The sequence below is a fragment of the Oryx dammah genome, unplaced genomic scaffold, assembly GCF_014754425.2.
Source record: "Oryx dammah isolate SB20612 unplaced genomic scaffold, SCBI_Odam_1.1 HiC_scaffold_17, whole genome shotgun sequence".
In the NCBI taxonomy this organism is placed as follows: Eukaryota; Metazoa; Chordata; class Mammalia; order Artiodactyla; family Bovidae; genus Oryx; species Oryx dammah.
The window spans coordinates 33,889,228-33,905,981 of NW_024070201.1; the positions used below are offsets into that span (position 1 = coordinate 33,889,228).

Here is a 16,754-nt window from a genome sequence, read left to right on the forward strand (position 1 = left end):
TATGATGAGGAGTAGGGCGATACAATGTCTGGGATCTGATGAGGCTGGCATGCAAGTATCTGTGGATAATTCAACTGGAAGAGAGGCCAGAGAGCCACTCTAGGTCTAGACCATGGAGGATTTTCAATGCCAGACAAGGAATGTGGGTTTGGGTGACACGGAGACAGCTGATCCATGTGTACTTTCAGAAGAGCATCTTGGCAGAGTAGGGAGAGGCTGAGAAGGAGAGGGACACTACAGAAGCTGCTGCAGAATTCCAGGCAAGAGTTAAGGCCAGAACTAAGACCACTTCTCTGACTCCCTTAGTGTAGTGGGGCCTGTGGTTTTCTTGTTATGGAAACACTGGTTTGAGTGGCAGTTTATCCTATGTAGCCCATCAATTTTAATATTCTGAGATTATGTTCAGCCTCTTGACCTCAAGGCTGATCCACCCATGCATCTCTGCCCATGTAACTGTGCTCATTGCATTGCCTATAAGATGAGCATATACTTGAGTCTTCCTGTGTGTGGACACCAATGGCTTACACAGAGCATCTGTAGAACCTGCTGAAATATGAAATAGTCTTATTGCAGGGGAACCTTTATGAAGAAAAGCCTAATATTTAAAATCACAACAATGAAAATTAATATAAAGACATATTTTCCAAAGGCTTTATGATATAAAAAGAGTTGGGATATCACAGGAGATGGAGGTAACATTTATGGAACTATGTCTAAGTATTGAGTTGGCAAAAAAAAAAATCATGCAGGTTTTTCCATAACATTTTATAGGAAACCTGCACAAACTTCTTGGCCAACCCAGTATCAGGAGTGGGGTTGGATGCTTTGGTATACTTGATCTTATGGAATCTCTGCAATCCTGTGATGCAGATATTAGGATATACACTGAAGAAATGAAGGATTAAAGGTGAAATCCCTCTGCCCAAGGTCAGGTAATTTAACAAGTATCAGATTTAGGACCAGATTCTTAATTTCCATGAGCCTCAACTTTCTCATCTGTTTTCACTGCTTTTACTTCTTTGATCAGTTCCCCTGTATGAAACCAGTGCACTGCCCACAGTCCTGCTACGATCTTCCTTGCCTGGGGTCCCACGGTCCAGCAGGCCACTGCTGTCGAGCCAGGCTCTGAGCTCCCCGGGCTGCTGCCAACCCTGATGAGCCACTTGCCTCACGTGGGCTCCCATCGTCCACTCCCCTGCTTAGCCACCTTTCTTCCTTCAGCTTTTGAACTGAATGATTCAGGAAGGAAGACTGCTTTTTCGCTTTGTGTGTGTGTGTGTGTGTGTGTGTGTGTCAGTCATGTCTGACACTTTGCAACCCCATGGAATATAGCCCAATCAGGCTCCCCTGTCCATGGGATTTCCCAGGCAAGAATACTGGAGTGAGTTGCCATTTCCTACTCCAGGGGATCTTCTCAACCCAGGAATTGAGCCCGTGTCTCCTGAATTGGCAGGTGGATTCATTACCATCGAGCCACCTGGGAAGCCTACTTCTTATTTTACTTTTCTCTTTTTCTTGTTTGTTTTGATTGAAGTATAACTTAAACACAGTAAAATATGCAGATCTTATGTGTTCAACTCAATGAAACTTTACATTTGTAAATACCTATGTAATCACCCAAATTAGGCACCTCAGCATGTCAGCAAAGCATCCCTCTTGACCTTTCTCAGATACACCTACCCCAAGATTACCACTGCTCTACACTTCCACCATAGATTAGTTTTGCTTATTTACATTTTTTTTAACTTTTTATTTTGAAATATCAAATTTATAGAAAAGTTGCAAGAATAAAGAACTCTCCAAACCCTTCACCCAGACACAGTGTGTTTTAACATTTTGCCACATTTGTGTGCACTTATGTGTGTGTGTCTCTCTCTTTTCTAAAAACTTAGCATTGATAGAACACTGCTGTCTAATCTACAGAGCATCTTCATATTTCTCCAGTTGTCTCAATGACATCTTTTATGACAATTTTTCACTTTGATGTAGGATCCAATCCAGGATCATATATTGCATTTAGCTGTCATGTCTTTTTGCTTCCTTTAATCTGGAATAGCTTTTCTTATCTTTTATGACATTGATTTTTTTAAGAGCACAGGACAGTTGTTTTGTATAATGACCCTCAATTTGGTTCTGTCTGATTTTTCCTCATGATTTGATTTCATTAGGCACTTTCAGCAGGAATATCAAGTGATATTTCTTTAATGTATCACATGAAGAGGCAACTGATATTGATTTATGCCACTGTCAATGATGCTTACTTAGATCACTTGGGTGAGGTGACGTCTGCCTCCTTTACTGTAAAGCTACCATTTCTCCTTTCTTCGTCATTAAGAAGTAATCTGTGAAGAGATACTATGTGAGTCAGTGAAGTGAGACTATATAAATATCCTGTTCCTCTTCATACTTTGGCCCAATAGTTTTAACATCTATTAATGTTTCTTGCCTGAATTCACTATTATATTGCAAAAAATTATTTTTTTGATAAAAAAATAATTATTACTTTTGCATTTATAATTTTCTACACTTTACTATAAGGGAGAACTTTCCTTGCTCCCTTATTTATTTATTATTCATAAGTATCGTATATACTTAGGATTTTTTCTTATATTTAATGAGCTATAATATATTATCATTATTCATTTTGATGCCCCAATTTTCCCTGACTTAGCCAGTGGGGGATCCTTCAAGCTTCTATATCCTTTTGACATATCCCTGTCATTCTTTGATTACTTCTTTTCTTCTTGGCACAAATAGATGTTCCAGGCTCAAACTGTTCTTTCCCAGTCTCAACCCTGGAATCAGCCATTCCTTCAGGGAGCTCTGATTCTTCTTAAACAGTATTAAAAAAACCAAAATCGGTACATCAAGTGACCTCATTGCTGCTGGGGTGTCATTGCTTCTAGACAATTTCATATTGGTTTAACTCAACCTCTGTGTGTGTACATGTAGAAAACTGTGAGTTCATACTGATATGTCTAATTCTAACCTTACATCCACAGAGTTCCTCTTGGCCCTCTCTCATTACATATTTGTGTTTTCTTTATCTACTGTGAAAACTCCAAGAACATTCATATATTTCATGTGCACAGTCCTAAAATATACACAAAATACTTTCAGAACTAATACATGCATACTGCTATGGGAAAAAAATGAATCCACTAAGTAGAGTAAGGGTATTTTTAACAGTTCTTTTTGTTTTTAAACAGAATTTATTTAGTCAAAGTACTGGGCTTAAAAGTTACTAGGACTGGTTCTTTTTCTCCTCTTCAGAACAATTATATTATTTGAAATAAAGCTGCCTGTTTTTGAGCTTCATGTAGATAGTGTCATACAATATTTACTCTTCTGTGTCTGGTGTCTTTTGTTCACTATTATTCTTGAAGATTTATCCATTTTTTGAATAGCAGTAGGGTTTTTATCCCCCCAAAGTTATAAAGTATTCTGATTATACTATACTTTATTCATTCTATTGATGATGAATATTTGGTTAATTTTATGTTTTTATTTATTATGAATAAAGCAGCTGTGAACATTCTTATACATGTCTTTTGATGGAAGTAAGTAATCATTTATTTGGGGTACTTGAGTCTCCTGGTGTGTGTGTCTGTGTGTTTTTACCTTTAGCAGATACTGCCAAACAATTTTTCAGTGCAGTTGAGTTTATATTCCTGCCAGCCATGTAAGAGATTTCCAGTTGTTCCACATCCTCATCAGCATTTGGTATTGGCAGTCTTTATAAATTTCAGCTTGTCTTGGCTGTTAGGCAAAGGGTTCAGTTTTTTGGAGAAGCATGCTGGCCTGAATCTGTTAATTACCTGTCTCTGAGGTTAGCTGCTCAGCTCATGTGGTTGTATCCTGTTTTCACAAGCACAAGTAACTTCCTGGTGTTGCTTTTACTGAAATTCAGATGTGTTGTTGTGTTTGGCACTTTTAGTCTGTAAGGATCAGAGATACTCTCAGGTTACTTTAGGATGGGCATAAGTACTGGAAACAGGTGAAGCAAATGTCTTATAAAAGAACAACTGGAAAGTCACTTAAAACACAAGGTAGCTCAAAAATCTAGACTTTCTTGCACTGTCAGCAGTAGGATCTAGAAATCTCACATTCCAGTGACTTAGCTACTCTTTTTTAGTTTGCTCCTGTTGCTTCCAACTCTTCTGATTGTAGCTCCTCTTTATAGTAACCTTTCTTCTGTCTACTTTTTCCGTTACTGCTCCAGCTACCAACAAGACGACTTATACCGTACAACATTTTTCAGGCAGAATTTTCACATTAAGCCACGGCACAGACTGTAGCCAATCTCTGCGTTAACCTTCTCTGTACAGGGATCCATCGATAGCCCATTCACACCAATTATACCACAGTGCACATAGCATCAACATAGCAACTTAGGAGAAACGAATTTTCTTTGAGTGCACTATGGGAAAAGCAGGCATTCTGAGTGGCTGGCTGGCTAGTTTAATTGTGTATATTATATTCTAATTAACTAGACATTTCTCAAGTCCTCTCCTTATCTGGCAGTAAGTAATTGTTGAAAAAAGGAAATGAACTGTTCATAGTGAACATATGCCAGTTCTAAGTGCTTATAGTTTCCTTTTATATGTTCTCCGAATTATATATTTTATATGTTTTGGAGAGATGTTTACAGAACAGTCAAACTCAAAGTGAATTCTATTCTGTAGAAGTTGGGATAGGGTGTGAAAGGGTTTTAGGTTGTATGAGATTCACTTGTTTGTTACCATCCCATCCTAAAGTTGAGAGAACTGAAATCCAGAGAGGTGAAGAGATTTGCCCAAGGTCCTGTGACAAGGAGGTGGCAGGGCAAGGACTCAAAATCTAGATCTTCTGGTTCCAAGCTCTTCCCACTACCCTACACTGCCTGGGGAGATATGCCCTACCCCCATACCCAAATTATTAACAGTAGAAAGGAGGTTTCACAAAAGCCAACTTTAGCCAAGGCAAGTGGTAGGATTTGAGAGAAGACAGATCTTTTAAGGGCTGAGATGATCTGGGAGACTTCCTCCAGGCAGTGAGTTTTGAACTGGGCCTTGTAAAGTTGGTAGGTTCAGAATGGTATGGAGAAGGGAGAATGGTGCAAATAATGGTGCAAAAGAGGGAAAACACAGAGATTTCCCAGGGACAGAGAAGAGACTTGTGTTGCTGGGTTAATGTAGGAAAGGAGTGAGAGATCAAGTGTGGTAGGAAGTTGGAGGCTTTGAGACTATGACAACTTAAAAAATTTCTTTTTAAATCAGATCATGACAGGATGGCGAGAAGAAAGCTTGAGAGGCAGCTCTCAAAAGCTTCCAAGTTGGAGTGGAAAGGACTGAACTAAGATGGTAGCAGCTAAAAAAATCAAGACACGGAGAAGGCAGAATTAACAGGCTCTTGAGACAGAGTAGGAGAGAGATAAAGGAGTCAGAGAGCTGTCAGTCACTTGAGAGTTTGAGCCTTAATGCCTGGGGCAGTCTGGAACCAGAAGAAGAGGGGCAGGATGTGTAGCAGGTAAAGCTCACAGGCTTTGGATCAAGGCTCACCTAGTAAATAGTCCAGTGTGACTTATTTAACTTCTCTGAGTGTGTTTGCTGACCTGTTAGAAGATTGATCCCCACTTCTAAGAGGAGCTGGGAGGATGCAACTTTGCGAGTAAAGTGAAATTCCATAATATTACAGGTTTGGCATCCAGGCACTTAACAAATTTTAGCTCTCTTCCTCCCCACCCCAACCTCTCCATTTGAGAAGGAAGTAGGACCTAGTTTAAGGTTCATTTTCTTAGGTATCAGTCAGTCAGTTCAGTTGTTCAGTCGTGTTCGACTCTGCAATCCCATGGACTGCAGCACCCCAGGCTTCCCTGTCCATCACCAACTCCCAGAGCTTGCTCAAACTCATGTCCATCAAGACGGTGGTGCCATCCAACCATCTCATCCTTTGTCGTCCCCTTCTCCTCCTGCCTTCAATATTTCCCAGCACCAGGGTCTTGTCCAGAGTCAGTTCTTTGCATTAGGTGGCCTATTCTTAGGTATAGATTGGGCAAAAGGAGGGAGAATGGATACATGTATATGTATGGCTGAGTCCCTGGGCTGTTCACCTGAAACTATCACAGCATTGCTGGTCGGCTGTATCCTGATACAAAACAAAAAGCTGAAAAGAAAAACAATAGTAAATCTATTTAAAAAACAAAAGAAAGAAAAATGGGCTTTGCAGGGTGGATGCGTCCTTCCTTCCCTGGATTTTGAGGTGGACGACAAGCTGAAACCCCTGGCCCCAGAGGTCTCATTTTTTTTGGCCTCCTTTGACATCTAGGCTTCAGTCAAAAGTTGACGCCCCCACAAAGGGAGTCAGAGGTGTCTTTGTAAGGGTAGGTGCTTCGAGAAACAAGCAACCGCGCTGCCGCTCTGCTGTCACCAAGGACCACCTTTGAAGCTTTTTCGAAGTCTAGTGGTAAAACGCCTTTGACTGACAGGACTGCAGTTTGCTGTAAAACATGCCCAGCCTCCCAGCTTGCCTTTCTAACAGGCTGGGAAATTCTGGTTTGTCTCCCTTGAGTTCTATGCGGGTGGTAGCTGGGTTAGGGCAGCATTTAGCAAAGGCTGCGCTGAGGCGCCCATTCCCTTCCCTGTTAACCCGTTAATCCAAGTCGGCGCGAGGCTGCCGTTCTGGAGCTGCTTGCCAGTCTGTTCTTTCTCCGGACCCGGCGGCGCTGGCCAAGGACCTGCGGTGAAGTAGGGGTGCCGAGGCTGTATCGCCGAAGCTCTCTTTCCGCAGAGTACCCTACGGAGTGGACGCCCCGCCCTCCCGCCGTCACGTGCGTCCACACGTGTGCCTTGTTGCCATGGCATCGGCCGGCACCCAGGCCCATTGGCGTGAGGCAGAACCAATCAATAGGCCTGTCACGCTGCTACGCACCAGGGTGGTCCCTGAGCTGCCACCTCGCCGTTGGGAGGTCTCCGCGCTGAGGATGGTCCCTGGATAGTGACGGGCACCAGCCTCGGCGTTGGTCTGGCCTCTGCCTGGTTTCCCTCATTGGAATCTCAATGCTTCTTTCCCTGCGTCCTGGTCGCACCCCGCTCTACTCTGATTTCCCTGATCAAAGTGTGCGGAGTGGAACAACCTGGTGGCCTTCCCCACGAGGTGATAGCTTCCACAAATCTTTGTTGCCATTTTACAGCCATGTCCCCTGAGAAAAAGCCCTGGACCAGCCCTTGGTCGAGGTAAATCTAGATCTACCAGAGGTAGATACTCGTAATCCCAGGCAGATGATTGAGCCTTGTAAATCTGGGGCTTTCCCAGCATAAGATTCCTTGATAATTGACACAGGGTTGCCAGATGTGAGAACATGCTATGTGGCACTAGGAACGGTTTGGACAGTTAATAGGACAGAAAGGTTGAAGGAGAATGAGCACAGAATCCAGCACCTCCACCAGCTGTAAGACTCTGATCAGTTACCTCACTTCTCTGAACCCCAATTGTCTCATTTGTAAAGCGGTTGTAACAAAAGAATTTTAGATTTGGTTTCGGTTTAAATGAAATAATATAGGCAAAGCAGTTAGCCAGGTTCTTGGCCATTAGCACTCAATAAGGGCCAGTCAGCAGCTTTTAGAAACGGTACAAGTGTGATGGTGGAAACTAAAGCACTTATACTCAACATTTGGCAAATATTTTCATAGTCATCTAATTTCTACTTATGCTTTTAGTTATTCCTTTACTTAGCCCATTAATGTTTCAGCATCTACTGGTAGTGTCCACTACCAGTCAGTTCTTGCCCCAGCCTATCGCTGTCCACCTGTATTTAGTGGGATCCTGCCCAGGGAGAGTTGTGGCCTCCTTCATGAGAACTTATAGAGTCCAGCTCCACAGGAGGGATCCTAGGAGATCTTGTCCCCATGGCAATTGAGGCTTTGGAAATTGTTTTCTGCAGCTTTGCCTCCTCAGGCTGAGTTGCCTGAGCAGAGCAGACCCCTCTAGTGTTTGGACCGAGTGACAGGACAACTTTCCATAAACTCCTCTGTCTCCCACTCCTCATTCTTGGGGGGATGTGCCCCCTGAATCCTGAAGGCCCGAACCAGCAAGCTGAAACCCACCCTGGAACAGTCCTGTGCTCTTGACACCCTCCCTCATCTCTCCTGTCTATTCTTCTAATACCTTTCCCTTCCTGCCTTCATGGTGCCTTGCAGTGCCTTTCTGCATTTGGACTGGCATCTCCACACCATCTCCATACCACTACTCACACTGTTTTGGGATCATCTCACATCTCTGGGCCCATTATCTTTGTCTGGGCCCCTTCATGCCTTGTGCTTGGGCTATGTGGCAGACACATTATTGGGCAGGCACCCTGCTGGATCTGTGAGAGACAGAGGTGCTTAACACATGCGCAGTTCAAAAGTAAACATCATGTGGTAAGGGCCATGGTGCATGGTGCTGTGGGAGTAGCCAGGGTGGAGCAGCTGGCTCTACGTTGAGAAGTCAGAGAAGGCTTTACCACGAGGTAATGTGGCACTAGTGGTAAGGAACCCGCCTGCCGATGCAGAAGACGTAAGAGACACAGGTTCAACCGCTGGATTGGGAAGATCCCCTGGAGAAGGAAATGGCAACCCACTCCAGTATTCTTGTCTGGGAAATCCCATGGACAAAGGAGCCTGGCAGACTACAGTCCACGGGGTTGCAAAGAGTTGGACAGGACTGAGCATACAGGCACAATGTAAACAATCATAAAGGATTTTGCTAGATGGAGAGTAGGAGAAAGGGAAGTCAAGTCAAGGAGAATAGCATGTGTTAAAGTCTGAAATCATGTGATATTCTTACAGAAAATGTCGCTATGTGAATGGGAAAAGGAATATGTTACTTGGAGTTGAGAGTTCATGAGTAGCAAGGGGGAAAAGGGAGGCCAAAGAGGTAAACAGGGGCCTACTTGTAAGGACCTTGTAAGCCATACCATGTGCCTTAGACTTTGCCCTTCCAATGCTGAAATCCTGTGGAGGGTTTTCTATAGGGGTGTGACGTGTGCAGGGTTATATGTAAGGAAGATGACACTCATGGCTGTCGGGATGGACTGTGTCATTTGTCCTCTAGCAATTCTGTCAGGCAGATGGGAGGATACTCTTTTCTATCTTGTACTCCTGAGAATGCTGAGGCTCCAGGACTAAATACCTTGCCGAAGGTCTGAGAGCCAAAAAGCGGAGGACTTAGCATTCACCTGGTTCTGACCCTGACTCTCTTTCTCCTGGGCACACTGCCATTGTTAACAGAGTCTTCTAGAAAGCTGGGCAGTGGGTAGATGCTGACAGAGGCAATGTGAAGCAAATGGTCATTGACACAATCTTGTTGAAGGAGTGCAGCCCTGGGATTTTGTGGCCTGTGGCGTTCAGTCTCCTGACCTCTGTGCCAGTGCGCAGACAGCAAGAAACAGCAGGGAACTTTGAGCTTCACGCACTATATTGCCTTGACAAAATCCATTCATCACTGTCTCGCTCATTAATTCACAGCAGCATCTGCTGCCTGATGCTCGCGTTTGTCAGTGACTTGTTTCTGGAACCCCTGGTCTTCACGGCTGGTCAGCTTTGCAGCCCGCAGCCCCAGGGTGAGCCCTGGCAGTCAGAGGCAGGTCCTTTCTGCCTGCATTTATAAAATGAAATAACTTCATTAAAAAAAAAATAAAGGTAGTGTAACCTGGCAATATAGAACATGAGCTTGGAGATAGACAAACCTGGCTTTTAGTTTTACGGCTGCCACTTGGCAAGCTAGGAAGTTATGAATATATATGAACCTCAGTTCTCTTCTCTCTGAAATGAGCAAAGTCAAACCTATCTAAAAGATTACTGTTATGAGTAAGGTGAGATAGTGTTTATAAAGTGTCTTGGCATGACACCTGGCACACATGAGTCCTCAGTGTATGGTGGCTTTAATTTCGAACATTTAAAGAATGTTTGAAAAATAGAGAATTAAAAGAAAAAAATCTTATAATCTTACCACCATGATAAACTACCTTTATAATTTAGTGAATTATTTCCTTCAAATTTTTATCCCTACTACTTCAGAACATGTCAGATTTTATAGAATATTTATTTTATAGTCAAGAGCCTTTTTTTTTTTTTTACTCCTCTGTGGTGTGAACTGCATTATATTTATTTTTCTTATTTTTACTAGATAATTTTTCTGATTATTAAAATTGTGTATAAAATTTAAAGAGCATAGAAAAAAGCAAAGGGAAAACCATACTCATCAGTTCAGTTCAGTTCAGCTGCTCAGTTGCGTCCAACTCTCTGTGACTCTTTGCGACCCCATGAACCGCAGCACGCCAGGCCTCCCTGTCCATCACTAACTCCTGGAGTCCACCCAAACCCATGTCCATTGTGTCGGTGGTACCATCCAACCATCTCATCCTCTGTCGTCCCCTTCTCCTCCTGCCCTCAATCTTTCCCGGCATCAGGGTTTTTTCAAATGAGTCAGCTCTCTGCATCAGGTGGCCAAAGTATTGGAGTTTCAGGTTCAACATCAGTCCCTCCAGTGAACACCCAGGACTGATCTCCTTTAGGATGGACTGGTTGGATCTCCTTGCAGTCCAAGGGACTCTCAAGAGTCTTCTCCAACACTACAGTTCAAAATCATCAATTCTTCAGCGTTCAGCTTTCTTTATAGTCCAACTCTCACATCCATACATGATCACTGGAAAAACCATAGCCTTGACGAGATGGACCTTTGTTGGCAAAGTAATATCTCTGCTTTTTAATATGCTGAATAGGTTGGTCATAGCTTTCCTTCCAAGGATCAAACGTCTTTCAATTTCATGGCTGCAATCACTGTCTGCAGTGATTTTGGAGCCCCCCAAAATAAAGTCAGCCACTGTTTCCACTGTTTCCCTATCTATTTCCCATGAAGTGATGGGACTGGATACCGTGATCTTAGTTTTCTGAATGTTGAGCTTTAAGCCAACTTTTTCACTCTCCTCTTTCACTTTCATCAAGAGGCTCTTTAGTTCTTCACTTTCTGCCAGAAGGGTGGTCATCTGCATATCTGAGGCTATTGATATTTTTCCTGGCAATCTTGATTCCATCTTGTGTTTCATCCAGCCTAGTGTTTCTCATGATGTACTCTGCATATAATTTAAATAAGCAGGGTGACAATATATAGCCTTGACGTACTCCTTTCCCAATTTGGAACCAGTCTGTTGTTCCATGTCCAATTCTAACTGTTGTTTCCTGACCTGCATACAGATTTCTCAAGAAGGTCAGGTGGTCTGGTATTCCCATCTCTTTCAGAATTTTCCACAATTTATTGTGATCCACACAGTCAAAGGCTTTGGCATAGTCATACTCATAATGCCCCCCTTATCTTTATTCTTATCCTTACCCTTACCTTATCCTTAGCCCAGAGGCTAACACTATTAAATTTTTGGAATAACTCCTTCCAGTCTTTTATTCATGTTTTATTATAGAGTTGAGATCATATTACATATATAATTTTTATGTAGTTTTTCAGTTCATAGGATATCACACGTATTTTCCTTTATTGTAAGCATCATTTTCCAAGGCTGCATAATAATTTCCAAGTCATCAGATGGCTCTACTGTAACTTACGTAGAATTCTCCTACTGTTAGACATCTAAGTTTGTTCCTAATTCTTCCATCTAAGTAGCTTCCAATGACAAAACCAAGGGAACCAGCCTCAGTATAACCAGGAAGCATATGATGAACTTGTGCTGTGTGTATGGCCTGGGTGAGGCCTAGGGGACCCCTCAGATAAATCAGATACAGAGCCTGCCTCAAAGGAGCTCAGAGACTAGTCACCCTGGAAATATTTAATATCCAGGTACTTCTTTGCCAGACAGTGTCAGGGACTCCAACTAAACGTGGGTAGCCCTCTTCCCTGCGGAAACTAAGGTCCTAGACCCATAGATTTTACAAAGGAAAAAGCCTGAGAAGCCTGGCTGCCCCTTCTCACTTGAAGTGAAGTGCAAGTCGCTCAGTCATGACCAGCTCTTTGCGACTCTGTGGTCTTGGTCCATGGACTTCTCCAGGCTAGAATACTGGAGTGGTAGCCTTTCCCTTCTTCAGGGGATCTTCCCAATCCAGGGATCGAACCCAGGTCTCCTGCATTGCAGGCAGATTTTTTATCAGCTGAGCCACCAGGCCTGCCATACTCAAATGTCTTTTGAGCCTGTTACCTTGACTGTCAGGGGCCTGTGCTAGTTACCCTTGAATATCACTGCCAAGTGGTTTTTCACTGGCAAAGAGTAAGAAGTTACAGCACCAGGAAACTGTGAGAATGAGGGAATCAGAGAGGCTCTAGTCTTAATTTAGGCACACACACACTTCCACTGGCACCTGATGCAAGTTATATTTCCTCTTCTTAAGCCCATTTTCTCCACGTTGTGTGAAAGATCGGACTCGGTGATCTCCAGGGCTCTTCCAGTTGACATTCCATAAGTACCTGAAGCCCTTTTTCTTGCCAGGAGCTAAAGTAAGCATCACAGTAAAGGTCACAGGATCGTCTCCAGAGCTTAGAGTTCCTTTTAATTAGTACCTGGGGGACAATTTATGCTCTTATTTTCCCAGTCACTTCCTTCTGGTAGCATTTGGGACATGTGGAGACTGAGAGGCAAGAAATAGCTCTCACTGGGTGCAGCACTGGATACAGAACCCCAAATGATTGTCTCTTAGGTATTTCTTCTTTAGGTACTTTGTTCTTTCATTCATTTTCTCTGAGCCCCAGAGCTTGTACAGTCCATCTGTGAGAAGTGCAGAGGGGAATGAGGCAGAGTGCTATCTTCAAGACACACACAGTCTAGTGAGGAAATGGGAAAAAATGTAAAAGACGACAAGATGATTGCTGCAGTAGGGATACATATAAATTGCCTAATGGAAGGAGTGCTTCAGTCAGCTAGAAGCAGTAGCAAGGGAGTGTCTGAATGCTTTGAAATTTTAAAGGATGAAAAGAAGTTTTCGAGGTAGGCAGTTCAGGAGAGGCCATGCAGAGCAGAGGAGCAGCATGTGTAAAGGCCCGGAGGTGTGAGAGGACATGTGTTCAGAGAACTGCAGGTGGTTTGTGTGGCTAGAAGGTAGAAGGGAGAGTGAGCAGATGGGCAGAAGTCAAGCGTTTTCCCTTGGGCAAGTCTGTTTCCACTGAATTCTTTGCTCATTTTATCATTCCAAGCCAGAGTGATGGACCTTTTAGCTCAGTCTTCCAAAACTGTCATTTGTATTGCCTTATATTTTCATTTTTTTTTTACAGTAACGCATGCTCATTATAGAAAAATTAAAAAAAAAGTATAAAGAATAAAGGATTAAAAAAAATCACTTATGGTCTCCGCCTACAAGCAAATACATTAATATTGTGGTATATTTCCATTCAATATTTTTTTTATTTTTTCACTTTTTATGGAGTTGTGAGTGTATTGTAATTATAGTCTTTTGTTCATTGTGCCCCTTTCTACTTCCTAAAATTGCTCAAAAACTGGATGTTAATATCCTTAAAAATAACTCTGATCATAAAATATAATGGCTTATATAAATTTTCTATTTATATCTATAATATAACTTATTTTATTTCTTTTTACAGATCTCTTGTGGCTCAGAGCATAATCTGGCGGTGATTCGTAAGTAATTTGTGTCCTGATAACTGCGTTTATTCTGAAACTCATGGGCAGAACTGGAGGACTCTTGGTTAAGCAAAGGCCAAAGTGCATGTGTGTGTGTGTATGTTGGGGGAGATTCTGGGAAATGGAAGTGTTTAGTTGACCAGGGCTTTGCTAGAGGCCCTTTCTCTAAAATTTCTGTTCATATTATTGAGCATCTAAAAAGGTATCTGAGCTAGCCTCCCTGCTTCAGGAAGAGGCATTTTGGGGGAAATTAAAGATCTTACAGGTTGAGGGCATCCTGTGCAGAGAGCCGAACATAGGAGGGGAAGAGGATTGGGCTGCTCCTGGCTCTTGAGTCAGTCCTTTACACCCAGTTCTTCCCTCTTGCTTGGCTCTTTATTTGGAGACAGGTTGGTGGTTGGTGGGGAGGGGGCTTGGCCCACCGCATTCCTGCCTTGTGTTTCATGGCACTCAGGAACTCCCAAGCCTCTGATTAATTGATGTTTCTTTTTATTGACTGTTGATAACCAAGGTTCAGTGGTTTTTATAATCAGGCCTGTGAGTTATTCCTTCAAAAATGTTTCTCGTTACTTCTGCAGGTAGACTCAGTTGGTAGGTTAAAGAGACAGTGTAGAGTCTGGCTATCTGAGTTCAATGTAGGCTTCTACTTATTAGTTGTGTGACCCCAGACAAGGTGCTTAGCTCTCCATGCCTCATCTTTCTCATTTTTAAAATGAGAAGGGCAATAGCATCTTGGGGTTATTGGGGCTGTTGTGAGGGTTAAAGGAGTTGATATGTGTATAGCACTTAGAAGAGCACTTAGCTCCTAGTAGGGGTTTTAGAAGTGTTAGTTGATATTATCTAATGTCATTAGTTCAAATAATTGCCCCCATCTTTAGGTCCCCCATCTGTGGAATGGAGCAGTTAAAACAGAAAACCAAGTTCCTTCAGTCCCAGTATTTTATTTTTAAGGGTATTTTTTAACTGGAGTAGAATTACTTTACAGTGCTGTTAGTTTCTGTTATACAGCAGTATCAATCGGCTATAAATATATATATATCCCTTCTCTCTTGAGCCTCCCTCCCAACCCCTCCATCTCACCTTTTTAGGTCATCACAGCCCCATGGGGCGCTATTACAACCCCATTGCTGTCTGCTTTGAGTAGGTGATGTCTGTTCTGTGACCATCCCTCTCCCAGCCTCTGAATCTCAGCTTCTGAAGGGCAAGGCCCCTGCATTTTCCTTTTGTTTCCTGCTTATTTGCAGCACCCAGAGCGGTGCCTGGCACTCAGCAGAAACTCAAGCACTGTTTTCTGGATTAAGCTAGACTGGCTGGCTCAGCTGCCTGGGGTGGCAGTTTGAAGCACTGCTATGCAGGCCCGAATGTGATGTGCAAGAAGGCAGAACCAAGGACAGCAGAGGAGGTAGGCTGCCAGCCAGCAGAGGGGGTAGGGGGAGGAAAGGGGCTGGAGTCAGAGAGGGAGTGAGAAAATGTAACAGCAAACCTGTGTGCTTTGCAACACCAGATACTTTATACTGGAATTGCTCCAGCCTGGGTGTAATTAAGACAAGCTAATCAAAGAATCAGAGGCAGTGCCTCGGATGTCGCTACTGCTGCTGTCACTGGACTGGAAGAGAGGTTGGCTTCTTCTGGGACCAGCACAAACAATAAGATTGCAGGGAATCTAAATACGAGAAAGAACAAAATACAGCTGACGGAGGGGGCCGGAGTCAGCAGGGTGGCAGGCAGAGCCGACAGGCAGCCTAGGGCTGTAGACAGAGCGCAGACTCTCCAGGCAGACAGCCCTGGTTTAAACCGGCTCCATCTCTGTGTGAGCTTCCATCTTTTCCTCATCTGTGTAATGGGGATAATTCCACCTTGCAGGATTGTTGTTGTGAGGATTAGAGAAGATAATATATCTGAAGTACCTGGTACTATATAGGAGATGTGTAAGAAATAAAGTAACTATTCCATTTCTTTTTCAGTTCTCTTGGTCAGGGTAGGAAGAGGGGAAAGTCACTTGTTAGTGTAACTGTTCTAGTGAAGTAATTCTTGGTTGGTTGGGAGAGAGAAATGATGACATTCTGGAAAGCTGTGTCCAGTGTTCCTACCCAAGTGAGGAAAACAGCAGAGCCAGTGGGAGAGCAGGGCATGGCATACTGGTGAACTCCTTGAGGGCAAACCTCTTATTTTCCATTTAGTTCCCAAAGCCTGGGGCTTGGCTCAGTCTGCTGAATGAATACTTCTAGAGTCAGGAAAGATGGGCCCAGTCCCAGGACTCTGGACATATACCTGCCTGAGTGTGAGCTGGGATCAGAGGCTGAGCGCCCCTGGGGGCATGGTGCCCTCAGTGGATGCCCGGCAGGGTGCAAGCTGTGCAGCAGGAAGCGACAAGAAGCCTCCTGTGAGCCCTGGCAGGAGGCCAGCAAGAGGGAGACAAGCTGGAGGAGCAGAGTTCCTACCAGCTGGATGCCTGGCTCTCACGGCCGGCTCCCCTCGCCACCCTCCTGCCCCTGCTGCCTTCAGGTGGACTTCCCTGCCTTCAGTCTCAGCCCTGAGATCCAGGCCCTCCATGCCTGGTGCTGGGTCACACACGTGATGGGCACAAAACAGTTACCAAATAGACTGGAGCAGAATGTAGAGAAGCCACGCTTTGCTCCAGGGGAGAAGAAACACATCAAAGGGGAAGGGAGGGGAAAGGGAGATGGTTGAAACAATGTAACTTGGGCCCTACTCTGTCTTAATATGCGCAGGACTCCACAAAGCCTATTTGTTGTACCCACTTCACGGAGAAGAAAACTGAGACTCAGAGGTGAAACAAGGTGCTCAGGGCTAAGTAGCAGTAGATGACAGCACTCTGTGCCTGACTTTTCCAAGAATGCTTCTTCGACTCTCTCACCTCCTCAGGGCCAAGGAGGGTGGGGAGTGACCAAGAGCACAGATGCTGGGATTCTATCTCCCGGATCCAAATCCTGGCTCCTCTGCTTATGAGCCGTGTAGCCTTGAATATGAATGACTTAGCTTCTCTGTATCTTTAAAAAAAAAATTATTTTAATTGAAAGATAATTGCTTTACAATATTGTGCTGGTTTTTGCCATATATCGTTGTGAATCGGCCGCAGGTCCAGTGTGTCCCCTCCAGCCTGAACCCCCCTCCCACCTCCCTCCCCGCCCTATCC

At 43.8% G+C, this 16,754-nt stretch overlaps 1 protein-coding gene across 2 annotated transcripts in view; it reads left to right on the top strand.

Annotated features, from left to right (window-relative positions):
* SERGEF (secretion regulating guanine nucleotide exchange factor) overlaps positions 1-16,754 on the top strand; it is a 256,202-nt gene that overhangs the window by 153,320 nt on the left and 86,128 nt on the right. For both annotated transcript variants that reach the window (XM_040258285.1, XM_040258286.1), the window contains exon 10: positions 13,558-13,594. In XM_040258285.1, coding sequence (XP_040114219.1) covers positions 13,558-13,594 — 37 coding nt within the window. The remainder of the gene's footprint in view (positions 1-13,557; positions 13,595-16,754) is intronic.